Genomic DNA, 26,237 nt, shown 5'->3' on the forward strand with positions numbered 1-26,237 from the left:
CTCAGCCGGCACATTTTAGTATATATTCTAAGGACCACTCAGCCGGCACATTTTAGTATATATTCTAAGGACCACTCAGCCGGCACATTTTGTTATATGTTCTATGGTCACCAAATCATCGTGGGGGACAAAAGATATAGAGACCCTCAGGGAGGTGTGACATCAGCAGGGGTCTGAAGGACAGATACCCTGCAGGAAGAGACATGAAGTCACTGGCTAATGCTGGCCCATGTGAAAAAGTGAAGCAGGGCCCTGGGATTTCAAGGCAATTGCTGGTCATTTTTATGGAACATGGTAGTGTGCTGCCATGGGTTACAAACTGAGCATTAAAACTCTTCAGTCAGGGCTGGAGAGATGGCTCAGAGGTTAAGAGCACCGACTGCTCTTCCAGAGGTCCTGAGTTCAATTCCCAGCACCCGCATGGTGGCTCACAACCATTTGTAATGAGATCTGGCGGCGGCGTCTTCTGTATGCATAATAAATAAATAAATCTTAAAAAAAAAAAAAAGCAACTCTTCAGTCGGGTTGCATGTTCAGTGAGACCAGTTCTCCCTGAACTGCGATGGACCCCAGCAGGGAGGGAACTGAAAACCGGGCAGGAGCACAGAGAATAAACAACTGTTTAAAACAAAGACAGGGGGAGACCGGGGAGGGAGAGAGGGGAGATGGGAGTGGGCGCAATTCCATGCTCACCGCAGGGGACACTGGGTGACTTCTGGGATTGTTTTAGCTGACACAGCTTGAGAAGTAAGTTGTTGTGGCATCTAGGGAATGTGTCCTGTCCTATAATACAAAGTGCCCCCCATCACACACACATAGCAAGGGATGCCCAGGCAATGCAAGGCGTCAGAACTCCAGAGCAGAGAAATGAGAGAGTCCTCATGACCAGGATTCAAATGGAGGGGAATCTCACCGCCAGCTGACACGGTTGGGATCAGAATCTTGGTATCTACAGAAAAGTCCTGACATTTTTATTTGCCTTGATTTCTGGGCCTCTGCACGGACAAAGGCACACCAGCCACTACCACAGGCTCCAGGTGACCTTGGTCAGATTTACAGCCGGGATGTCCACGCCTCCCTGGCTCGCCTAAGACTCTGCCGGTCATCACTCTGTAAGTCCTGCATCCGGGGAGACAGCTCCGTCTCAGGACACCGGGACAGGCGATCGCCTTGTTGGCTGCTCTTATGTGTGTGTGTGTGGGGGGGGGGGGGGATTCAGGTGCGATCCCCTGGCACTGGCTCTTTTTACAAAAGGGGGATTCCCACCTGCTCTGCTTCTCGGTGTCCAGCATCCTCTGCAGCTCTCGAACGCGACACTCGAACTGGGACTTCTCGTCCCCGAGGACGCTCCTCCAGGCCTCCCACTGCCTCTCTTTTTCCAGCAGCTCATCGTTCAGGGCCTCCAGATCCATGACCTGCTCCTCCAGCATGGTGCACGTGGTCTTCAGGGCCTCCATCGTCTGCAAGTCAGCAGCCCTGAGTTGTGCCGCGATCAGGTGGGGGTCCCCGGAGGGGACTCCGGTCAAACGGCTTCAGGAAAGCACGAGCTCCTACCCGTGGACTCACGGACAGGCAGGTTGTTTCTCTATCCCACAGCCCAAGGGGACTAGACGACAACAGACCAAAGGTCATCTACCAGTACTACCATCTGAGAGGTACGACCCAAAGCCAGTCACAGGGTAAGCAGTGTGTGTGTGTGTGTGTGTGTGTGTGTGTGTGTGTGTGTGTGTGTACACGACACACACCTATAATCCCAGCACTCAGGAGAAGGTCAAGAGTTCACTGTCAGTCTAGAATGTGCTGGTAAGTTCTGGCTAGGTATGGTTATACAGTGAGACCCTGTCTTTAAAAACCCATCATATCCACTTTGAAAGATTTCCTATTGTTCTATTGTTAGTGTGTGTGTGTGTGTGTGTGTGTGTGTGTGTGTGTGTGTGTGTGTCTGTGTGTCTGTGTCTGTGTCTGTGTGTGTATGTGAGTGTATGAGTCAGTCACATGTATGCAGGTGCCTATGGAGGCTGGAAGATGGTATTGGCTCCCTTGGAATTGGAGGTTACAGGCTGTTGTGAGCCACCATGTGAGTGCTGGGAACTGAACTCACATACTCTGGAAAAGCAGTAAGCGCTCTTAACTTCTGATTCACCTCTGGTCCCAGTACCCACTTTTAAAAGCCATTTTAAAAACCATAATCCTTGGTTGTAAGCCAGGATCGACAAGGAGCCTATTTGCGGGAGCCAGCCTGGTCATGGAACCCCCCAGAGAGAACACACCAGACCCTTCGAAATCCTTCTAAAGGTCCTCCGGGGACCCCAGGGCCCAGCCTCCCTTCTTACTTGCTTCTGGCTGGTGAGCTGCATCTCCCTCTCCGTGATCTCACGGCGGAGATGGTCCACCTCGCTCCGCAGCTGCACAATCTCATCGTTGGCCCCAGAAGCCTCGTCAAGTTGTTTGGACAAGTAAAAGTTTTGGTTGTTGAGTTCGGCATTGTCCTCGGTCAGCTGGTTCAGCTGCTCCTCCAGGTCAGTGATGACCTGTGGGGTAGGGGTGAGGAGGGGGTGTTATATAGATCAAAAAAGGGTCACTGTCAGCAAGGAAATGCTTCTGGAACTAGCGATTTTGAAAGCTGCAGTGAAAGAGCTTGGGTTGGGCCCCAACATGCAGCTGTCTGACTTGATGCCCAACCCAAGCTCCCTCACCAACTCCCTAGTTACAGCACGCATATGGGGGGGGAGGGGGTGTCTCCTTTCTCTCTAACTTGTGGTACATCTGGAGAATATGCCAAGAGCCAATCAACCGAGCGCTAAACAGATAGGGCAAGTTCAAACGAGATCCAGTTAATAGCAGGAAGAATTACCCAAGGAGGGGAACACAGGTCATGACACAGGGCTGTCTGGTATCGCAATTGTCTAATTAAACTGAACTTGACCTTGACACCACCTACAGGGCACTGCCACTGCAGACAGCCACAGTCTGAGAAAGCCAAATAACGTTTTATCAGGGATGAATCACAAGGAGAGATACTCAGGGTCGTTTGAGTAAAATCACAGGCAGTGAATTTAATTCTGCGTAACAAAGACGGGGAAGAAATCTTAAGGGGAGCTTGGATAATTCTGAGGATACAATACCGACTGCATCACGATGTGGCTTTAATGGATTCCGCTACACAGTGAGTTCTCCAAGTATATGAAATTGTCGTTTTATTGAGAGAGATCTAATCTGGTTTTACTAAATTATTTCCCTGTTCAATGGCAGAATGACTTCAATTTCAGTTCAGCTTGTCTGTTCTCTTTGCCGAGGCTTACCATCAGTGTCATAGAGAACATTTATATAAAATACTTTAGAAGTTTAAGGGTAATTTTCTCCTAATAGTTAGGATACGACACATGAACCATAAATTAAATTTTACATAACAGAAGAAGTAAATTAAAAGGAAATGTCTTTAAACCTACAGTTATTAACTGTTTCGGGTTTCCACACCCACAACAGACATAGTTCGTGATCTGTTAGCTTCGCTATCATGCCTAATACCTTATTTCATCTCTCTTGATCAATTCAAAACTATAAAAGTCTCCCTAGGCACACAGAATTAAAGAACGTAAACTAAGGATGCTTCTTTGATGTACCCAGAAAGCCCATTTTAGTCAGCAGCTAGACACTCAGGGTAGATGTGGTCAGGTGCCCTGTTTGGACCGTGGAAATCCACGTTGATCCCTGTAAGCTATGAGTAGGCAATGAAGACTCTGGTCAGACACTTGGACAAGCTTCCTTAGAAACCCGGAAACCACAGACGGTTTGCCTCAAGTGGTCCCTATGTCACCCTTCCGGTGCCACAGCTAAGTTGAAATTGACAACTCCACACATTCAACCTGTCTTCATCCTGCACAAAGTAACCCCACCATTTCAGGTCCTTCCCCTAAACTGTAAGAGTCTCTATTTAAGCATTCGCCTCTTCTTTTTCTTCCTTTTCTTATCTTCTTCTTTTCTTTTCCTCCTCCTCCTCCTCCTCCTCCTCCTCCTCCTCCTCCTCCTCCTCCTCCTCCTCCTCTTTTCTTTCTGAGACAGAGTTTCTCTGTGTGGCCCTAGCTGTTCTGGAACTCTGTAGACCAGGCTGGCCTCAAAGCTTGACTCTGTCTCTGAGCACTGGGAGCAAAGGTGTGAGCCACCACCGCCTGGCTAACAGTTTAGCTGCTTTCCGTCCCTCCCCCAGAGAAAATGAGCAGAAGGGGACAAACAAGCCTGGAAGATTCTAGAACTCAAATGAGCTTGAACTTGGGTGGGTTTCTCCATCTGTGACTAGGCAATAAATACAACATTTACTCTTGATCTTTTATTTTTAAATTGTCTTGTAGCTATTCGAGTCCTGCAGCATGAGAGATATAAATTAGACCAAAATGGTGTTTCATTCTGAAAGCCTCGTGGGGAACAGACCAACTGCAGAAAACCTATTCACACAGAATGTATCATTTCCTTGCCATTAAGGTTATATTTAAACTTTTGGGTACCTACTTCCTTTCTTTGATTCACAAGAAAAAAGATACAGTATATTATGAACCCATGCCTGTCAGCTCTTCTCTTTTGCCAAAAATAAGATTATAAAGAGTTATAGAAGAGACCTGCGAAAAACTAATGAGGTGGCATAGTCCAGGCTCTTCCCCGTCTTGAGGTAGGTCTCTTAAAGAGGGAAGGGTCCCTCCATTCTGGTGTCATCTGGTCTTTGAGGGACCTGTCTTGGCTTCTATTCCCAGCATCTGATGGTTGGTTCTTGATCTGCCATTGTCTCCATTTTCCTCGTTCGACTAGATGAGGGTAACATGTGCATGCGTGCATCTGTGTGCACTGGACGTTCCCGCTCTCTGGACCGTCCCATCTGCCTACGTCAGAACACGCTGGCGGCCACCCTTTTCAAGCAGCTGAGGTGAAGTGTGAGACCCGTCTCTGCCTGCTTGGAGGTTATAGATACGGAGCTGACGTGAGAGAGACGCTGTCACCAGGCTGAAGTATAACGAGCAATCCTCCAACTGTCTGGGAAGGGTTATTTTAGTTCCATTTTATAAATGGGGAAATTGGGTCAACCAGGAGGCTAAGTGACTTCACCTTGACCGCAGCCCGAAACTCAAGCCTAATCTCTTACCCCTCTGTGATACTCTCCTTGGAAACAGGTGACAGGGATGCACTGACCACTAAGGCCATCTTTTGCTTTTGTTTCTGAGACATATGTAACCCAGACTGGCCTCAAACTCACCATCCTTCTGATTCAGCCTCCTCTGTGCTGGGATTATGGGTGTGTGCCAATATGCCTGGGGTCCTTGCTTTTGAACCAGGCCACCTTTGTGACCAGGAGTAAATTCTTGCCACACTGAGGGCAGATGGTCTGTTTACTGACAGACTCAGTAGTTATGAGAGTCCCTTAACTTTTAGGCCCCAAGAACAGAGGTTTAAAAAAAAAAAAATTAATGGAAAGCCTAATTCTATCTTCACCTTCCACACGGGGCCAGCCAGGTTTTCTTGTGGCTGTTTTGCAGACAACAGATCTTGTTATATTTCTAAGAGCCAGCAAGAGTATAAAACTGTCTATTCTCAATGTCAGGAAAAAAAATATATGTATATATATATGTATCACACGTACCTCCAAGCTCTCTATTTGGAGTTAACTGTGAACCTCACCACCACAGAACTGCAGTGACCCATTCACACCTAACCAAGGAAGAGGACCAATGGCGTTTTCAGGTGGGAGGGGCCAGGCAAACAATGAGCATCAGTGGCAGGCTCAGGACTGGTCCTATTTTAATGCCTGCTTTCCCGAAGGCAGCTATTTGCATATTATTTATTTTTAATCTTACAGCTGACAGATCGATTCATAATTAAAGCTGTGTCACATGCTTGCCCACCAGCTCCCCTCTAAAACAGACTTAGGGAAGGTTTCGGGTGCCAGATTGAATCGAATCCTTTTTTTAAAATCCCTTCAAAACACAGAAATGGTCTGAGCCTGGACGTCTCCCCCCTCCCCAAGCTTTGTGAAATCGCTAACTGGGCGCTCCTTGTGACTGAGTAAGTGTAGAGCTCAGGTGACACTTCCTAGCAGAGGCCATCTGGGACAGCACCCAAAGGGAAGGAATACCCAGGACAAGCTCCCATAGCATCTTAAAGTGGCCTTGAACTTGACTGTGTCACGGAGACCCACTACTGTGGCTAAATGCCTTGAAGCAGTAGTTCCCAGGGCTTTTAAAATAGAAAGGCCAGTTTTCCAAACCAAAGATTATGCTAGGAGCCTGAGGTAACCGGAGAAGCCACCATCACTTGGCCCCTCCTTTCCGGAGGTCAAGCCCATGCACCCACGTTGTGTACCTCATCTCATTTAATTACTGCGGAGGTGAGGTTGTCTCCAACGCCAATGGACCCTATTCCTGAGCTCTTACTGATTCTGAAACTCAAATACTTGTCAGAACCAGGCAGCTTCCCAATTTCCCTCATCCAGCACCCAAACCACAGTCATTAACTGTGAACCGGAAACATCAATGTCATGCTGGAAGCGAGGCTACACAGGTTAGCCCCATTTCACAACAAAGAAATGGAAGCGTCTATAGGCCACTTTATAGTATAAACCCCGTCTGCCTGACTCCAGGGCCCATGGGTTGGACTGCTGTGTCTTCCAGATGTTCCAGCTGATATATGGAGTGGAGGATACTCTGTTTAGATGCCTGCTCCCGCCCCGTCAATTCGGAAAGGGGTCCAGAGGGCCTTGCCACCAAATACCAGTGGTAAAGGAAACAAATATTAGAAATCATTGTCTCACAGAAATCAAATTTAGAAAGTATAAACATTACGTAAGTTAAACCAATAATCAAATTAATACCGCACACCGGCAGGTTCCCGTATGCCCAAACTTGCAATTTTAAAAATGGTGGCCAGGCTTCACAGAGTAACATGTGACTCTTTAAGGGTGGGGGTATGTCTCAAGTGGGTATACACACTCTGGAGCCCTCCAGTCTCTTCTATACCAGTTACACCTCAATCATACACAAAAACGGCTGATTTTTAACTTCCTATGCTAGACAACTAAAGGAAGTAGGAGGCGGCCTTTAGGTAAATGGTTAACCATCTAAATTTAAGAAAACATTAGTCATATAAAGGAGTCACAGTTCATGTCTTTTGCTATTGATTAGTTAATTGATTGGTATCAATTTGTAAAACCTTATGATCATTCTAGAAAGGAATGTGTGCTGTTTAATGGCTTTTTAATTAATTTTTTGCTTTCCATTTAATCTTGTTGATTTAGAATATTTTGAATAAAAAAGTTATATATATATATATATATATATATATATAAAATAATTTCTTCATTTCTATTATGTGCATTGGTGTTTGCCTACATATATGTCTGTGAGCATGTCAGGTCCCCTGGAACTGGAGTTACAGACAGTTGTGAGCTGCCATGTGGGTGCTAGGGATTGAACCTGGGTCCTCTGGAAGAGCAGCCAGTGCTCTTAACCACTGAGCCATTTCTCCAGCCCTGATAGTTATATTTTTATCTATTAAATTTATCAGCCTTTCTCTTCAAACGTTTCTTGTTCTAAACAATATGTAAGAACATTGCAGAGTCTCAGGACAGAATGTTGGCCTCTGCCTGAAATCAAAGCACCCGGATGGCTGGAGCAGGAGGATAGAAAGTTCAAGGTCAGCCTAGGCTATATGTGAGAATATAATAATTATATAAGAAAATAACTGAGCCGGGTGGTGGTGGTGCACGCCTTTAATCCCAGCAATCAGGAGGCAGAGGCAGATGAATCTGTATGAGTTCAAGGCCAGCCTGGTCTACAGAGAGAGTTCCAGGACAGGCTCCAAAGCTATACAGAGAAAACCCTGTCTCAAGCTCCCAACACCCCCCCCCCAAAAAGAGTCATACAAGGATCTGTGTTTTATTACTCTGTGGTCATTCATAAGCATGTATGTGGTATAGACAAGGATCTGTGTTTTATTACTCTATGGTCATTCATAAGCATGTATGTGGTGTAAGCAAATTATTGGTGCACAAATAAGAAACTGAAAACATAGATGGACAAGTACAGAATAATCCACCGTTTCCTCAAGGAACAGGGAGGAGGGGCAGCTGACAGGCATGTGGAGGCAGGTCCATTCCCCACCATGCCTGGACATACAGACCAAAACTGCCTGGCAAACACAAGCACATCATGACCTAGCAACTCCATGGCTGGTCACATGCTCACTCGAGATCAGTGCTTGCAGCCACCAAAAGACCTTCCCTAGTATGGAAGGGATCATTCCTCAGGGAAAGGATCCACAGCCCATCAGCTGAATGGACCTAACTGAGGTTCTAGTCACACACTGAAAATACCATGCTAAAAAAAAGAGCAAACTGTCGCCAGGTCTACAGGAAAGACCTCCACAGACAATGCAAAACGAGAGGAGGGGATCTCAGCCCTCTCCAATCCCACTCACATCAAGTTCAAGGTCAGACAAAAGCCAGCTCTGGAGCCAGAATGACGGGAACCCTGTGGGGCCAAGGGTTCTCACAGGTGGACTGTGGGAGCCACCTAGGGCTGGGACGTCCTGCGGCTGCATCTACACGTGGCTGTTCAGGTGGCTAAGACTGGGTGCCCCGTTAGAGTTGGTGACCAGGTCCTTGTGAAGATAAAGGACAGATGTACACATGTGTGGGAGGGGGTGTCTGGAAATTCACAGGCATATATAGTACAAGCAGAGACAGGACCACTGAGGACCGAGAAAGTGAAAAATCCACAAAAAGACTAAAGACACAGAAGCACCAATAAGGATGGCGTTCCCGTCTCCTAACAGGGGCCTATTTCTGTCCTTCATTTTGATCAAAATAGACTCCACTTCTTCACTGCCTTGACTAGATTATATAACCCTTGAGTGACGCTCGCCTGCTGATGGAACAGAAGTGATGTCACCCACAAGGGTCCTAGATTGTGAATTTGCATACTAAAGGAAAGATTTTCCCTGTTAGGAAGATTCACTTTCTTGGTCCACAGCAGAATTGGCCCTTCTTCTTGGCAGAGGCCATAGGCTGAGAAGCCATGTGGGAAACCAGTCCCTGGCATATGGATAGTTTCTTACCCACGTGGGGAAGGGGATGGGCTACCTTGAGAGCATTGTCGAAGCTACTAAGTCTATTTACAGTTTCATAGTGAGGGTGAAAATAAAATGGTTTTGGCTTTCTGTTTCGAGGTAAGTTCTCATCTGTCACCCAGCCTCACCCTGGTCTCACCAGCCTCCTGCCTCAGCTACCTGTACAGGTGTGTGCCCCCACACCCAGCTACACTGAGAAGTGTTTGACTATTTTAACCATCCCAACTACCTACCCCTCCCAAACCTAAAGAATAGTTTTAACATCCCTGAAACCAGTTGGCTCCCTGAAAAGCTAAAACAAGACAAAGCACTCTGGTCTTCAAGCTGCAAGAGTGTATGGAAACTCAGTGACCAATAAAATGGCCCTGCAGAGAGCCTCCCTCTGCCCTCTCTGACCCAACTGCGCATCTTTGGCTTGTTTATACTCACAGTGCAGCTGTTGCGGAGGGCATCAAATTTGCGCTGGATTTCATCTCTATGTGCCTAAAAGGTAAGAAGCGCATTATAACTTTTTCATAAGGTAGGATGCAATTCTGCATGCTCTGGGTGGAATACAGAGACCAGCAATTTGCTTAAGAAGCCAGGTGCACAGTTGCAGCAGTCCCAGCATCCGCTTTGCAGAGAACCAATTAATCACCTCATCCCCAGCATCAGCAATAAGTAACAGGGACATACGGTTCCGTGTTAAGTGAGTTTAGCTACTCAGACCATATCACAAACACCAGACAGATGTTTTCATATTCATACTAGCACCAGGGGAGAGCTGAGGAAGGGGAGGTAATAAAGGACGATGTACACGCACACGCACACGCACACACGAGAAAGAGACACTGTCAGGAAAAACAGAGACTTTGCTGCTGGGATTCATAAAACTTGACATTGACCTGGAAGTAAAGATTCACACAACCTCACACTGACCTGGAGGTTAAGTCACACAACTTCACACTGACCTGGAAGTAAACATTCACAAAGCCTCACACTGACCTGAGAGTCTCACAGTTGTCTTAATAGGTGCTGGGATGTTGTGGGATATCAGACCAAAATGAGACAAAGGGACCACGGAGCAGGGAAGCCCCCGAGGAGGGTAGGGTTGCCAGTCAAGAAAGAAACGATGGTGACTTAGAGCAGGATGGCAGCAGAAATCAGCAGAGCTTTCAAAGGACAACCGACGGGGTAGGAGGGGGAGAGGAGGCGGGGCTCCCCAGGGGACGTGAGACCCGAGAGACTGTGGATTAGAGTCGACAAACCATCCAGTCTCGGGCAGAGGCAAAAGGAGTCATTTTCCTATACAAAACAAAACTTGTTCTCCATCAAAGTCTATAAGGCAACTTTAAAAACTTAGAACTATGATGTTCTCTCTAATGTGTCCATTTTCCAAGACATTTATAACAGGTTAGAGCCACGCCAGACAGAGACTAGTACACCCGAAGGCACAGCAATAGAAACTGTACAAATCAAACAGAGCAATGACAATAAAATAACATTTCCAAGACTTTTAAAAGTGAACAGTGGGCTGAGGCAGCTGGGAGCAGAACATGCGTTAACTGGAGTCTCTGAGGGGACTTGGAGTGAGCTGGACAAAACGCTGCAAAAAACAGCAGCCACAAATGTCCAAAGCTGCTAAGAGCTTTGAACCCACAGACACAAAAACTGCAGCGAACTCTAAGCCTAAGAAACATGAAGACACCAGGCGGCGGTGGTGCACGCCTTTAATCCCAGCACTCGGGAGGCAGAGGCAGGTGGATCTCTGTGAGTTCGAGGCCAACCTGGTCTACAGAGCGAGCTCTAGGACGGCCACCAAAACTACACAGAGAAACCCTGTCTCGAAAAACAAAAAAAAACGAACAAAAAAAAAAAGAAAAGGAAGGAAGGAAGGAAGGAAGGAAGGAAGGAAGGAAGGAAGGAAGGAAGGTAGGTGAACACAATTATTCTTAAGTGCATCACAACCAAATTGCTTAAAACCAGCAGCAAGAAACTCCTCAAACCAGGCAAATAAAGACCGTTATACACAGGGCAAAAAGCTGAGTGCTAGGCTGCTGTCTTCCAGGTTGGATGAGAGGTCCTCAGAGGGCTGGACCTATCAATATCCCCCTTCATTGGCAAGGGGAAGGCTTTCCTGAGAATACACAGCAGTAAATGATGGCCGAAAGAAGGAAACTGGATGGTATAGCTGCCCATAATCTGTTGCCCATGTTCTTATGAGTAACCCAATAAAATCACTGGGTCACCGAGCCAGACATGGGTTTTTCTGGTCTGCAGTTGCCCTACTAGACTCCCCAGGAAGAGACACTGTCTTGGGGAGGGTTTCAATTGCTATGGTAAAACATCGTGGCCCAAACCATCCTTAACTAAGGAAGTCAAGGCAGGAATTTAAGCAGGATAGGAAGCTGGAGGCAGAAACTGAAGCAGTCTTGTGTGGTGATATTTTATTTGTGCTGAAATGTGATTTTATTTGTATGTTAATAAATAGTTTGCCTAGAGATCAGAGGTCATAGGAAGCCAGAAACAGAAGTCAGGTGGTGGTGGTGGCCCACGCCCTTAATCACATGGCAGGCAGAGTCTCTGTGTGGTCAAGGGCACAGTCAAGCGTGGTGACCCGAGCCTTTAATCCCAGTACTAACCGTAGAGACCTGGAGGTCTGTATAGACAGGCAGTGATGAGGAAGTCATGTGGTTGGGTTTAGAGCCAATGAGAAGGCAGAACAGAAAGGTGATAAAAACACAAGTCAGGCAAGAAGAAAGTCTCTCTCTGGGGAAGCAATGGCGAGGTGGTAAGATAAAAGTAGTCATGACTCTCTGATCTCTTTGGCTATTTACCTGTATTTGGCTCTGTGTTTCTTATTTAATAAGACTGTTTAGAATTTCATCTACAACCTTGCTCCCCATGGCTCACTCAGCCTGCTTTCTTGCACAACCGGGGACCACCTGGCAAGGGGATGGCACCACCCACAGTGGGCTGCGCCTTCCCACATCCATCAGGAATCCCACAGCCCCAACTGATGGAAACATTCTCTCATTTAAAGGTCCCTCTTCCCGGATGACCCTGGCTTGTGTTGAGCTGACAAAACAAAAAACCTGAGCAGCACAGCCACACGTGAGCAAGGATGCCAGATGTTGAGATGGTGCTGTGGGAGGGCTGAGCCGGAGGAGGATAGAGCAGTGTTTTTAAATACTGCAACAGAAAATGACAAAAACCAACACCAACAACAAACCCTGTCTGCCTAGAGCTCTGCAGCCAGTACAAGTCTCTCCCTCTCCCCAGTGAAGGCCTGCCGCAGACATAGGGTGAAAGGGATGTCTCCCCAGCAGACCCACACCACACAGAAATCCTTCAGGCTGGACCACAGCGACTGGAAATTTGTCTAAATGTTGTCTGTGTAGACCCACTACTGAGAGTTGCTGAGGGCCTAGTGAGAGGTCCTGAAAGTCATGACCTTGAAGTTGATTGTGGGTCCAGCCGCTTACACTCCCCGTCCACCCTTGTTTTCTGTTCACGAGGGTGAGCAGTATGTGTCCACCCCCCTCCACCACACGCTGCTTTGCCATGGAGCCAAACACAAGGAGCCAATCAGTCACAGACAAGAGCCATCAAAACTGTGACCCCAGCCGGCGGTGATAGCGCACGCCTTTAATCCCAGCACTCGTGAGGCAGAGGCAGGCGGATCTCTATGAGTTCGAGGCCAGCCTGGTCTACAGAGCGAGATCCAGGAAAGGCGCAAAGCTACACAGAGAAACCCTGTCTCGAAAAACCAAAAAAAAAAAAAAAAAAAAAAAAAAAACTGTGACCCCAAACCAATCACTTTTCCTTATCCGTGAATTATCTCGGGTACTTTGTACCATGATGGAATGCTGACTAAATATACCCAGCATCAACAAAAGGCTAATTCGCTGGGGCAAGAATAATATTTACCCAGCTTCAGAACAAAGCCATCTTGTACTACTGTCGAGATCTCATTTGCAACCTATGACCAAGCAGAGTCTGCCCCCATGAACCCTCTCAGGCCCCTCCGATGCACGCCATGATCACCATGGACAAAATGAAGGATTTATCAAGGAAGAACAGTCTCTTACACTAATCACCTCTACATCAGGGGTCAGCACGATTTATGGGTGTTGTTTTTATAATTTATTTTGTTATTGTTGTTTTTTATTTTTTTTATTTTTTATTTTATTTATTTATTTATTTATTTTTAATTTTTTTTTTTTGTTTTGTTTTTTTTTTTGGTTTCCCTGTGTAGCTTTGCGCCTTTCCTGGAACTCACTTGGTAGCCCAGGCTGGCCTCGAACTCACAGAGATCCGCCTGGCTCTGCCTCCCGAGTGCTGGGACTACAGGCGTGCGCTGCCACCACCACCCGGCTTGTTATTGTTTTTTAAAGGGAGAGAGAGTGGAGATTTTTGGTCTGTGAGCCAATTTGCTCTATTTAAACATGCCCTCACCAGGCTAAGGTCACTCTAGAAGCATGAAAATGAAGCTGAGGAGACGTCTTGAGTTTGTTCTCCAGTACCCACCTAAGAAGCTGAGCACCCGTGAGCACAGCTCTAACCCTAGGGCTGGGGGGCAGAGACAGGAGGATTGCAGGGGCTCATTGGCTAGTCAGTCTAGCCACTCGGCAAGCTACAGGTTTAGTGAAACACTATCTCAAATAAAGTAAAGTGGAGAGCACTAGAAGAGCGCCCTTGATTCAGACCTTTGGCCTCCACCTTCACATGGCATACGCGTGCGGACACATGCACACATATACAACACCTCCTTCCCCCCGCCCCAACTTGGTATAAACTCTCAAATAAGAAACAGAGAGTGTGGAATGAGTTATTTCAAAGCTAAGGCTCCCTGGGCCACGGGGTGCCGAAGCCTTTATACTTCCTTCCTTGTTATACTTTATTAATAGCAAAAACTCCAGTAACTCTACACCACTGAAAACTCATTCAACTGTCCCGATGGAATCTGACGCTTCAGTCATGGATGATTCATTCCCATTAAAACTCACCATTATGGGGGGGCTTTGGATCATTTGGACACACCAGATACCAAACCTCGCTGAGTGAGGCACAATGTAATGAGGCACCGGCATCACGGCTCTGCTTTACCATGGATGGGGAGGCATGGACAGACTGTAAAACTGATGCTGTTGTGTGTGTCAGCATCACCATTAGCTTTACTGACCAGAAAGGAAACAGTGAGAGGGGCTGGAGACATGACTCAGCATGACAAGGAGTCATTGTAGCACTTGTTCTTGTAGGGGACCTGGATTTGGTTCCCAGCGCCAACATGGCTGCTCACAACCACCTACCACTCTAGTTCCAGGTGACCTCTTACGGCTTCCTCCAGCACTGTATGCACGTAGCGCAGACAGATGTGCAGACAAAACACCCATAGACATAAAATAAAAATTAATTAAATCTAGCCTGGCGGTGGTGGCGCACGCCTTTAATTCCAGCACTTGGGAGGCAGAGGCAGGAGCTCTGTGAGTTTGAGGTCAAGCTGGTCTACAGAGTGAGTTTCAGGATAGCTAAGGCTATACAAACATACCCTGTCTTGAAAAACCAATAATAATATTAGTAATAATAACAATAATAGTAATAATAAATTTCAAAAACTGAAAACAGAACTGAGATATTTAAGTTTCCTTTAAACTAGGAGAAAGGAACCCCACAACATGGATTCAAGGACGGTGATATACCTGAGACAAGCTTTAGATTAGGCCAATGAAACCACTAGGTGCTAATTAAGTATTTATGCTCTAAAAAATTATCAGGGACCCCAGAAAGTAAAGATGTTAACATAGTGAATATAGTATAACATAGTGAACTATGCCACCCAGACAACATTATGAAAACTCACAGGGATCCCTAGGCCCACTTGGGAACCTCAGAACTAGAGGCCTGGCCCAACGGCCAGGGACACTCTCTACTTGTCTCTGGGAGTCTTTATACATTCAATAATTGGAAGGAAAGTTATGAGAAAAGGGAAACTGAACTACAATGGCAAGAGAGATGGGCTGCAGGGTGGAGGACAGGAAGGCAATGCTTGGTGGCCGGCCACCTTCGGGGATCCACAGCCCACAGGCCTCCATCCTTTCTGGTTTCATGCCTCAAGTTCACATCTTGACCATTATGCCAACAGCTTCCTAATTAAATACGAGGCTTGATGTTTTTGTGAAGGGATGAGAGGCCGAACTGATTAATGACTCCAACAAATCAAAGGTGAAGGCTTGGGGTTCTGTAATTGCACTGCGCATCGAGGAGGATCTTTTCATCAGTGCCCGAAGCTTTCTGATGCTTAGTAGTCAGCTCGGTCTCTTGACCAAATCGGTAAGAGAACATGGGGTCGGGGCCACAGTGCCACCACCCATGAAGCCTTGCTGGTGCATACAAAGTGCATGTCACTTCTCTCCCAGGCTAGTCCAAAACACAACTGTGCACCACCAAGTCTGCGGACGCCAGTTCTGCAGGAAGGGTGGCACTGTCTTCTGGGTTGCGAGCGGGCAGGAAACTGTCTTCTGTTAGTCAGGAGCGGTCTCTAAAAGCGTGGGGTTACAGCCTGACTCTGCTGCAGGTGTCTAGCTTGATCCAAGCTCAGCTCTTAGTGGCCAATTTCAATGCAAAGGCAATCAACAGGCTGGATAGCGTGACAAGCAGAGAACAAACAGAGCCCACAAAGGCCTCCCAGCTGCTCCTGCCAAACTCCTTCAACGGAGAACTCTAATGGAACAGTGTTCCATCCAATCTGGCCCAGGAGTGGAGGCTGGACCAGGTAACTGCTCCCTTCCCAGCCTGGGAGATAACCACCTCTTTGAATTAAGCCATAATAACCCATGGACCATTCCCTTTCATGGATAAAAAACATCATGCCGTGAGGCTCACAAACCTCCTACGAGATCGCTTTAGATCTGGCTGATCTAATTTGATTGATGCTCATGTTGGATCTAAATGTGGGCCTTAAACAATGAGAAAGTAATAAAGTATTGCATTTGTGGCCATTTTTCCTTTTCTTAGAAAATATGCTTTTCAGAGCCAAGCCAACCAAGTCCTTTACTTGGCAGCCACACGCTGTCCATAACCAGGTCCGAGACACAATCAAGAAAGACCAAAAAGCCAAAGGCTCAAGGCCTCAGAATGGAATTCTGAGGATGTGGGGATGAGGTGGAGGGCTTCCCCAGGGCAGGTTTGCAAATAGCTGTCTGACCCATGGCATTTCTGCCATTTTCTTTCTCCCTTGGACCAAGGTCTTCTGTGCGGGCTCAGCCTCTCGTGGGCCGGTGTGCCGTGATGACCAGCGTCGTCTACCCTCAGTATAAGCAAGTCCTATATTTCCATGGACCCTCATGTGCAAGAGAGAGAGAGCCCAAGTTCCTAGAACTAGGGACGGCTTTTGTTTTTTTGGTTTTTTTGTACGGATTCCTGGAGGCAGTGATCTCATCCGACTAAATTAAGTCGTGACTAGCTACTGTGCAAGGCTTCAAGAAGCCAGTAGACACAGCCCATTCCAACCAGAGCAGCAAGGCAGGATTTAAGGGACTCATTTCCCACAGATAAACGGTTGTGACGCACGCTCTATTTTATGTCCTCCTCCGTCCACACGGGCACAGAAAGATACATGACCACTGCCTGCCCCCTCCCCCTGCCCCATTCCCACAGAGCAGTGAAATGTAAGTGTCATCCTTGGGCACTGCAGAAAAAAATGAACTGAGGATCACAGGCTAACATCCTGGGAAGAAAAGGCTAACGACACAGCCTTAGGCACACAGCAAGTGCTCGGTCAAAGGATGAAATCACTGATGTCTTGAGCTTTGTTTCTGAGCTTGGATGTTCTCAGAGTACATCCAAGAAAACAGATGATATAATGCATTAACTAACAGTGCTTCTTCCATTAGCAGCTAAGAAAGCTGTCTGTCTGTCTGTCCTCGCCATTCACCCAACTCGAGTGAAAATTCGCATCTTCTTGGCATACACTCCTCAAAGGTCATTTCCCCTCCCTCCATCTTGTCTTCTAGGCACCTACCCCACGTTTGCCTTTTCATTCCTACTGGATCCAGCTTTCCTGCTTTATATCTTGCCAGACTACTTTCAATCCACTCTCAAAGCAGAATATAAACAAAGAGACAGCATGACTGGTTTCTTTTTTTTTCCCCAGACTTAATATTGGGGGCAAGTGGCATCATAATGAGTGTTCTGATAGAGATGATAGAACTTTGGGGCTCGATCAATACCCAGACTTGGCAGAAGTCCCAGAAAACCAAGGCAGCATAGCACCTTCCTTACAGGAGTCATCCTGTATCCCTAGGCTCATGTAAACCATTGTGGCGTCCACTGGTCTCCAGAGGACCCTGTCCCTGGAAGATCACATTCTCAATCTTGTTTAAATAATGGTATCCCTAAACTCAACAGCAGGAGGCAACTTGTAACAATAAAACTAGTTTAAAGATGGACAGACAGGCAGACACACACAAACACACCTTATTAAACAAGGTAAGTCATAAGCAATGAATGCAAATGATCTGTAAAAGTAATGCTACTCTCAGAGATGCAGAGATACTAGCTGAAGTAGACAGGGCCAGCATCCAAGTGGGACTGGAATTGATAAGGCACCCATTATTTAAAAAAACAAAAAACAAACAAACAAAAAAGAAAACACTGAACAAACCAGCTGCATCGTGCCCTGCCCACGGAAAAGGGTACCCTGACCAGCAGGCATGACTGTACCCATCTGCTTGGCAGGAACAGTGTGCTACTATGAGAAATGTGTGGGCTGTCTAATATAGCTACTAAAGCTCATTCCATTCAAAGTCTGTGCTCACCATGCAGTCTTCCAAAAGCAATGGGGCATGCTTTCTTTAAGATTTATTTTATCTGTGTGTATGAGAGAGAGAGAGAGAGACAGATAGACAGACAGACAGACTATAAAGGGCCTGGGGAGGCCCAGAAGAGGGTATCAGATCCCCTGGAGCTAGAGTTACCCAACACAGGTTCTGGGAACCAAACTCAGGTTTAGTTTGATGTAATAGATGCAAGTGCTCTTAACCATGGGGCCATCTCTCCAGCCTTCAGTAATGAGGTCTTCTAAGTAATCTGCCCTGCATGGGGATCCCCCACCCAGGGCATCCTGGTCAACAAACAGGTGCTCCTTTCTCCAGAAGCTGATGAGTTGGCATTCCACAGGAAAGCCTCTCGTGAGTTCCGTCTATCCATCTGTCAGCCTGGATGGGTCCCTGTGGAATGGTCAGTGGTGGTAGGAATGGCCAACAAAGTCTTCCAGAAAGAATGGAGGTGAGACTCCAGTGATGCCTCCCCATACTGACCCTCAGGAGAACTCTCTCCAGCTTGGTAAACATGTCTCTCAGAAATGACAGGGATGTTAGGTTGCTGTTAGAGAAAGGATCTCTCATCCAAAAGACTCTTTCCCACCCAGATCATACCAGAGGCATACAAAAAACATGGATAGGGATGAAGAGATGGCTCGGGAGTTAAAAGTGTGCACTGCTCTTTCAGGCCCCAAGTTTGGTTGCCAACACCCACGCCAGGTGGCTCACAACATCCTGTGACCTCAGCTCCAGGGACTCTGGTGCCCTCTTTTGGCCTCTACAGGCACTGCACTCATATGGCATATATTCACACAGACACACATTCAGTCTAAATAAAAAGGAATCTTAAAAAAAAAAAAAAGTCACATGAAGCATGGGGGTGTGCACCTGAGACCCCAGCAATCGGGAAACAGAGGCAAGAGGATTATACGTTCAAAGGTCACCATGAGCTACACAACAAACCTTCCTCTTAAAATGACTCTTCCTCTGAAAATAAAATAAAGACACAAAGTAGAATCTATGGCTTAAAAGAAATAGTAACACAAATGAGACCAAGCAGGAATAAAAGCCAAACACAAAACAAAACAAAACAAAAACAACTCCCAGGGACAAAGTATAAAGACTACTGATTAATTTCTTATGATTATTAAACACCAAGGTAGGAGACTCAAGTGCACAGACTCCAGCTGAAAATGAACTTCACATGTAACAACGATGGCTTGAAAAGGAGAACAGGAGGAATTTCCCAGAGTGCTCCGGAAGGCAGATCTTACTGGATGAGCTAGTCAACAAAAGCTAGGAAGCTATTTTTCCACCCACCATCCACACCCATGAATCGGTTTTTATCTCTCCCTCTCCTGACATCTCTAAGAGTAAACAAAGACACTTGGTGCCTACTCTCATCCCGGCTAGGACCTCCTGAACCTGCCAGAGATGCTTGCAGACTAACCGTGAGTGCCTGGATCTCCTCCTCCGCTTCCGCCGTCGTCTCCTCCAGCTCCGTCTTCGCCTGGCGGAGCTGGCTCTCCAGGGCCGCCCGGGCTGCCTGCAGGGCTGTCAGTTGGGACTCGCGCTCCTGTAGAGACAGCTGCAGCTCCGTGAGCTGGCGCTTCAGCTCCAGCTTCTGCTCCTCATGCTCCAGGCTGACCTGAGGAGGAGATACACGCTCAGTGGACTGTAGAGAGAGACTGTGGAGAGCTGGAAGCTTAGACCTGGTCTTGGACCAGCAGCTCAGCCTGGTCGGAGGGGGGCCACACGCATCTCAGAGCAGCAGCACTGAGAAACACTGCAGGATGTGCAGTGAGCTCTCCCTCGGATTCCGCCTCCGTGCATTCATTCAACCACAGACTGAAAATATTCAGACAGAGATTGTGTCTGGCCTGAACACGTAACACGTAGAGAATTGTCATCTTCCCCTAAATAGGACCACGTGGTGTTTGTTGGTGTGTTTGTCTCTCCAGATAGGGTTTCTCTGTGTAGCCCTGGCTGTCCTGGAACTCCTGGAGATCCGCCTGCCTCTGCCTCTGCCTCCTGAGTGCTGGGATTAAAGGCGTGCGCCACCACCACCACCACCACCGCCGCCGCCACCCAGCCAGTATAGCTTCTCAGAGAGTAACTGCATCACAGTGGTGTTTCATGTGAACCAAAGCACACGGGAGATGTGTGTGGGTCATATGCAAATGCTTCCCTGTCTTCCAAAGGGCACTTGAGCACCCATGGGTTTTCTATCACTGAGGGGAGTCCGAGAGCCATGACCCAGTGACCATCCCTAACTCACAGAAACTCAGAGATTTAGGAAGGCTTCCAAAGAAAGACAAGATGGTGGGAGTCTCGGATAAAAACTCTAATAATCATCCAGGTGAGAAAACCATTTAAGGGTAAGTGGATATAAATAAGTGGATAACAAAGATACCTTATAATTAAAATGCAAATGCCACAAGGGGGTGGATTCTGTTTCTCCTAAATATCCTCATGCTGATTTATTCCCATTACATGTCCTGCATGGATGTCGTCCTACTTGGAGGTAAGCACTCTGTCTGCCCAACCATCCATCCATCTATCTACTCAATGTTTTAGGCATTCGTTTTAGAAAATTTTAAGGAGCTCTTTTGGTGTGGAGGAGACCATGGAGAGGCAAGACAGTCTCTACCTTCGAGTTGAGGAGAGAGATGACGTCAACCACCCTCACTCTGTAGTCACGTGTAATAGCCGGGACACGAAAGGACACAGTAGAAACAGCAGAGGTATGGGAGCTAACTCCGATCTCTGAAATTCTGCTAAGAATTTACAGGAGTTGGGCTGGAAGTGGAGAGGGCTGGAGAGATGGCTCCGCAGGGAAGAGCACTTGCTGCTTCTGCAGAGGACTGAGCTCAGGCCCCAGAACGTGTCAGGAGCTCACAAGCACCTGTTACTTCAGCTCCACGTTATCTGACATCCTCCACTGGCCTCAGCAGGCAAAGAACAACAAGCTTCCGGGGACACTGAGCGCCCAGATGAGCTACCTGGGCAGGGCAGGTTCAGGAAGATGGACTTAGATGGAAAGAAAAAGCAAGTGACTTTAGTTCCAGGAACTCTGGTGCCCTCTTCTGGCCTCTGCAGGCACTGCAAACGCATGGCACACATGCACACTAACACATCGACATAAAGAAAACAAATGGTAAAAAAGTAATAACAATTTACAGGAGCCAAATCAGATGGGGAAGAGAGACCTAATACAGGGTTTTGCTTGAGCCTAGGTAGGACACACAAGGCCCTGGCCGAGTTCGACTGGATGATTTACAGACAGGGAAAGCGAGGCATCCAAGAGGAACGGAAGTCAGCAAGAGCACGGCAGGTGCACTGACCTGACCGGCGTGGACAAAGTCATCCCAGGACCAGGCCAAACCAGCAAGAGATGCTTGCCGTAAGCGTGGGCTATCTATGGGGACCAACAACAAGGGTACAGAATGAACTCAGTGTACCCACGGAGGAGGCGGGGGATATGGGGACACAGCCAGCAGAGAAGGAACCCCAGGAAAGGTGACAGCCAAATCCCAGGTCACCAGAGCAAAGAGAAGAAAGAATGGCAAATCATTTAATCAACAAGACCTGTGGCTAATTTGAATGGGGCAGGGAACAAAGGGGAGAGGAGAGCTGGGTATCTGTGGTGTTTCCAAAGGGGAGCCTTCCAGGGGAGGAAGAGGGCCACTGTGGGGAGGGAGGGCTCAGTACTAACACACTAACACACGGAACTTCCCCCTCGTGGGAGGCCCAAGCGCAGAGGTCTAAAGTCCTCTGTAACGAGGGCTCAGACACTCAAAAGAACAGCCTGGTTGTGGTTGCCAATCTAGAGCTGTCGTCCTTAACGGGTCAGTGAGAGCCTAAGCCAAGGGTCCAAGATCCTCAAGTGACCATAATGAGGGTGATGTAACTGCAGAAAACAGGACTTCCAAGAAGACACCGGGTACTGGCATCGCTCGGGGCAGCTCACCAAGAACCTGAGGAGGGAGGTGTTGCTGTTACCTCCACTCCACAGAGAAGCAATCTGTAGCACTCAGAGATCAGGCAATTATGCAAATGTTACACAGCTTTTAAAAAAATACAAAACAAAAAGATGGCAGGGCTGGCGTTCGAACCCAGAAAGTATGGTGGGAGTTCATGTTTGCAAACACCACATCTTACTGTTTGTCTCATTAAAATGCCAGCTGTCAGTGCAGGCTGGGACTCCACCAGTGAGCCTGAAAATTCCCCAGATGTCCTTTGGCAAAACCATGAGACATGGGCGACAGTGAGTCAGGGAGAGGTCAGGGAGCCAAATGCTGGACACTCAGAGCCCAGCCCAGAAGTCCTGAAGGTGTCACAGAAGGAGCTAGCACTGTATACCTGTCCACTGGGGCTAAAAAGAAAAGCGCCGGGCCCGTAAGGTGGAGCAGACTTGGGGCTGAGGCCTCAGCCCTGAATCTCACACCAGCGTGTCACCAGGAGAATATGAACTGGCCTTATTCTATTTAGAGCTAAACTCCCAAACTCCCAGGGAGAATGAGAGCCCTGAGCCTCTTTTGGAACATTTTAAGTTTCTCCTATCATCCTGGGGGTAGGGGGAGCAATGAGCTCTTCAAGAAAGAAACACCAACAAGCTTCCCCGAGGAGACTGGTTTCCCAGATGAGCTACTGCACGTGCAGTAGGACACACTATGTTGAAAGGAAGATGAAAGACAGCCTGAAGGTGCCTGTCTGTCTGGGTGTCTGCACCAACACCCTTAAGGCTGATTCGACTGGGGAAAAATCTAAGTGTAGCCTGGATAGTTCAAGTGAGACCGATTCCCAGATCCAATCATACAGAGTACTTGTTACAAACAAACACCTAAAAATCTGCAAACTCCATTCCCCTTCCAATTCCATTTTTAAAAACAATAAACCAGGCTTTGTGGCTCATATCTATGGCTCAATCAAGAGGCTGAGACAGGGTGGTCACTGTCTCAAGGAACTTGCAATAAAAAGCCAAAGATTGTATTATAAAGCTCTGGATGATGCTACGGATGCATCCTGACCTTGACCAGCCCTGGGAATGGGATTATGGTCTGTCTCTGTGCCCAGTTTAAACAGACCCGTGTAGCCATGAGTTTTCCTTCTCCACTGGTTAGTCCTCTAATGCTTGGCAGTCTTTTCCTTGAGAAAGATAAGCTGCTCTTTCACAGACGCCATCATAAACATCTGAGCCCCTACTATGCATGAGAGACACTGTCCTCACTCCTTGCCCAGATGTCTGACTTTAAAGAACAGCTTTCCAGTCTCACTTATTGGGGACAGCTCACTAGATGCCCCCCCGCAAAGGTCAGGAGCAGTCATCTGATATTACCACTGTATACCCTGACTACTAGCTGACACACAGTAGGTGTTTTGTAAGTACACAATCGATACCTGGATCTAACACTCTGGTTTAATGAAACTCGGCATTATTCCCAACCAGACTTGTTATTCTCCTCTGAAAAGCATGGCTTCTTCCTAGTTTTCCTCCACCAGGCAAACCTTAACCTGGTTGTCTTTCAGTCTCCTGTCGTGAGGCAGACCTCTGCCTCGGTCACAGACCTGTGGCTAGCCCATGCATTCACTGTACATCTCGTGGCCCTCACTTCATCTGCTGAAGGGGGAACTGCTCGGCCACTGTTGGGCAGATGCACCAATCTATACGACCCCCACAGAGCCCTAAAAGGGAAAGCCATCACCACGGACACTTTGGAGATAAGGAGTCTTGAAGCACGGACATATTAGCTATGAACAGAAAACTAGGGGGCTGGCAAGAGGACGCAGCAGGGTTAAAGTGTGTGTAGCCAAGCCCGGGCAACCTGAGTTTGCTCTCCAGAGCCCACGTGGTAGGAGGGAAAACCTTAACCCCCCAAAGTTGTCCTCTGACCGCCACAGGCATGGCGTGGTGTGCGCAAACATCCATGTGCACGCACACAATATGGCTTTCTAAAGTAGTAACAAATAAAGGTGGGTGAGTTCAAACCTGGAACCATGTGGCCCACTCTACATTTCAGTCACCATGTGCAAGGCCTCTAGTGTGTATGGATTTACGCTTGGAAGCCGGCTGGCTCGGGGACTGGATTCCCGCAGCAAAACCTCTCCAGGGACCACCCTTCATCCTCACCTCCCTCAGCCTCGTCTCTAGCTCCAGCAGCCGATTCTTGTCGCTGTGGTCTTGATGGCTGATTTTCTCCAGTTGCTCTTCCAGCTTTCGGTTCTGGGCCTCCAGTTTCCCGGCCTGTGTTTCCAGGTAAAATTTCTGCTGCCTGAGTTCTGAAATCATCTCTTCCTGGGCCTTCCTGGTAAGGGGGGGAGGGGGGAAGGGAGGGTTATCCAAACAGAATCATCAGAGGTAAACATGTCTCCTTGGTATGGCGGGCAGAAGTGGAGTAAGAAGCTGTGTCTTCAGTAAATGGGCTGTAGGCATTACAAGGCTATTGCCCTTCCTCATCCGGCCTCATAGGCAGGGGCACAGCACGAGGAACCGGGGCCCTTGTAGTCATGGGTGCTCTGAGTCCTCACCTACTGGATTAAGAATGGTCAAGCAACAGATGCTAACATTTCAATCCTTGGGTAGACCTTTTCCTTTTTTTCTTTTAGAGCCTGTATACAGCATTGAAAGAGGCCGCTGCCTTTGAGCAGAAGGGCCTCCTGAGGGCTCATAATGCATGCTCAGTGGAAGATGATACAACTGGGAAAAAAGAACTTTGCTCCTTCTAGAACTCTGTGGTGCTTCCTCGCCTTCCCGCCAGCTGCAACAAGTATCAGAACCGAGAACCCAAGACTAGAGAGCAGGTCACCCGACTGCTTCATAGTAAGACGGGAATGTTTCCAAAGATCTCTGAAGGGACGAGACGAGGGAAAACATTCCCGGAGGTTGTCATTTCAGACAGGGAGACTGTGATCGGAGCACGTATGAACTCGGCCGACCCTTGCTGACCCCCAAGGCATAGCCCCCTAGAGCAGGACAAACTAGGCGCACACAAGGTCACCTCCTGTGACTGGCAGCGGCAGGCCAGGATGGGGAACAGGGACAGCAGCTTCCCAGGACCAAACTCCAACCAGCCTCATAGCCACAGGAAAGTACCCTGTGGTCTGGTAGGGATCTGAGGTACTTAAGAACACCTGACTCATGCCAGATGGTGGTGGCGCAGGCCTTTAATCCCAGCACTCGGGAGGCAGAGGCAGGGGCAGGCGGATCTCTGTGAGTTCAAGGCCAGCCTGGTCTACAGAATGAGAGCCAGGAAAACCCAAGGAAACCCTGTCTCGGGAAAAAAAAACCCAAAAGAATGCCTGACTCAAAAGAGAGGCCACGTAAGGGTGAGACATTCAAGGGAGAGTAAAACTACCCAAGAGTGCACAGGAAAGTTGAGCCGATGCACACACGTGATGAAACCTGCGGAGGCGAGCGCAGTAATCATGCTTACATGTTCCTCTGCGTGAAGAGACTGCTGTTGGCCGCAAGCTTGTTGGCCTCGGACAGTTCCACAATCCTCTGCTCCAGGGACCTGATCTTGGAATCCATAGCGTTGATCATCTGAAACACAGGAGACCTGATAGCTCACACACCAACAATCACGGCAGGGAGGGGTGGAGGTGAGCCTTGGGAGCCGAACTGAAAGCGTCCTTACAAAGGCCCACTGGTGGGCCAGAGGGACTCCACGAGGCTGACCCTGAAGGTTCAGGTGTCACTGCTCAATGGGTGAACTGATGAATATGGATGGTATTGAGTTGTTTTTCTGAATGAAACCAAGGTCTCCAGACTTGCATCAAAAACACACAGCAGGCCGATCTGGGAGCTGCCATCCTGAATGGAAGCAGGTCTCTGCACATTCCAGTGTCATTTGTATACAACCTGGGCCCTTAGGGGCTTTGAACTTTAACCCTCAACTGCATAAATATTATAACGTATTTCTCTACATTAGCATTTTCTCAGCTTAGCTGAGGGTGGGGTCAGGTTAAAAATATAACTTAGACAGGACCCTCCTTTGGAGAGATTAGGGGAGGAGCATCCTTATGCATACAACGCAAGTGCCCGAGCTTGGGCTACCTCCTAGTCCTTCTCCTGGGGGTTCTGGGGTGGAAAGCCCCCATGAGCGTCTGGGATAATACGGATTTACATGCACCACAGGCCAGTCCCATGCCCAGCAAGTCTGAAGGGAGAGAAATCAGCAAATTTTAAAAAGGGAGACATGTGGGAGACTGAGGACCACTGGGTGCTGTCCGAGGCATTCTGAAGGACCACCCTGCAGTGACGGTTATCACGGAGCATAAAAGTGGCTGCCGTTCTTTCGGGACAGGAAGCAGTTTCTGACAAAGCTT

The 26,237-nt window shown here is 47.9% G+C and overlaps 1 protein-coding gene across 1 annotated transcript in view; it reads right to left on the bottom strand.

Moving 5' to 3' along the window:
• The window catches only part of Cit (citron rho-interacting serine/threonine kinase), a 169,239-nt gene that overhangs the window by 41,093 nt on the left and 101,909 nt on the right, over positions 1–26,237 (bottom strand). Inside the window, exons 20-25 of the mRNA XM_036171663.1 lie at positions 25,343–25,452; positions 24,040–24,214; positions 19,360–19,557; positions 9,538–9,591; positions 2,334–2,531; positions 1,267–1,460 (exon numbers count right to left, since the gene is read on the bottom strand). Coding sequence (XP_036027556.1) covers positions 1,267–1,460; positions 2,334–2,531; positions 9,538–9,591; positions 19,360–19,557; positions 24,040–24,214; positions 25,343–25,452 — 929 coding nt within the window. The remainder of the gene's footprint in view (positions 1–1,266; positions 1,461–2,333; positions 2,532–9,537; positions 9,592–19,359; positions 19,558–24,039; positions 24,215–25,342; positions 25,453–26,237) is intronic.

This window comes from Onychomys torridus, chromosome 22 (assembly GCF_903995425.1).
Source record: "Onychomys torridus chromosome 22, mOncTor1.1, whole genome shotgun sequence".
NCBI classification, from domain to species: domain Eukaryota; kingdom Metazoa; phylum Chordata; class Mammalia; order Rodentia; family Cricetidae; genus Onychomys; species Onychomys torridus.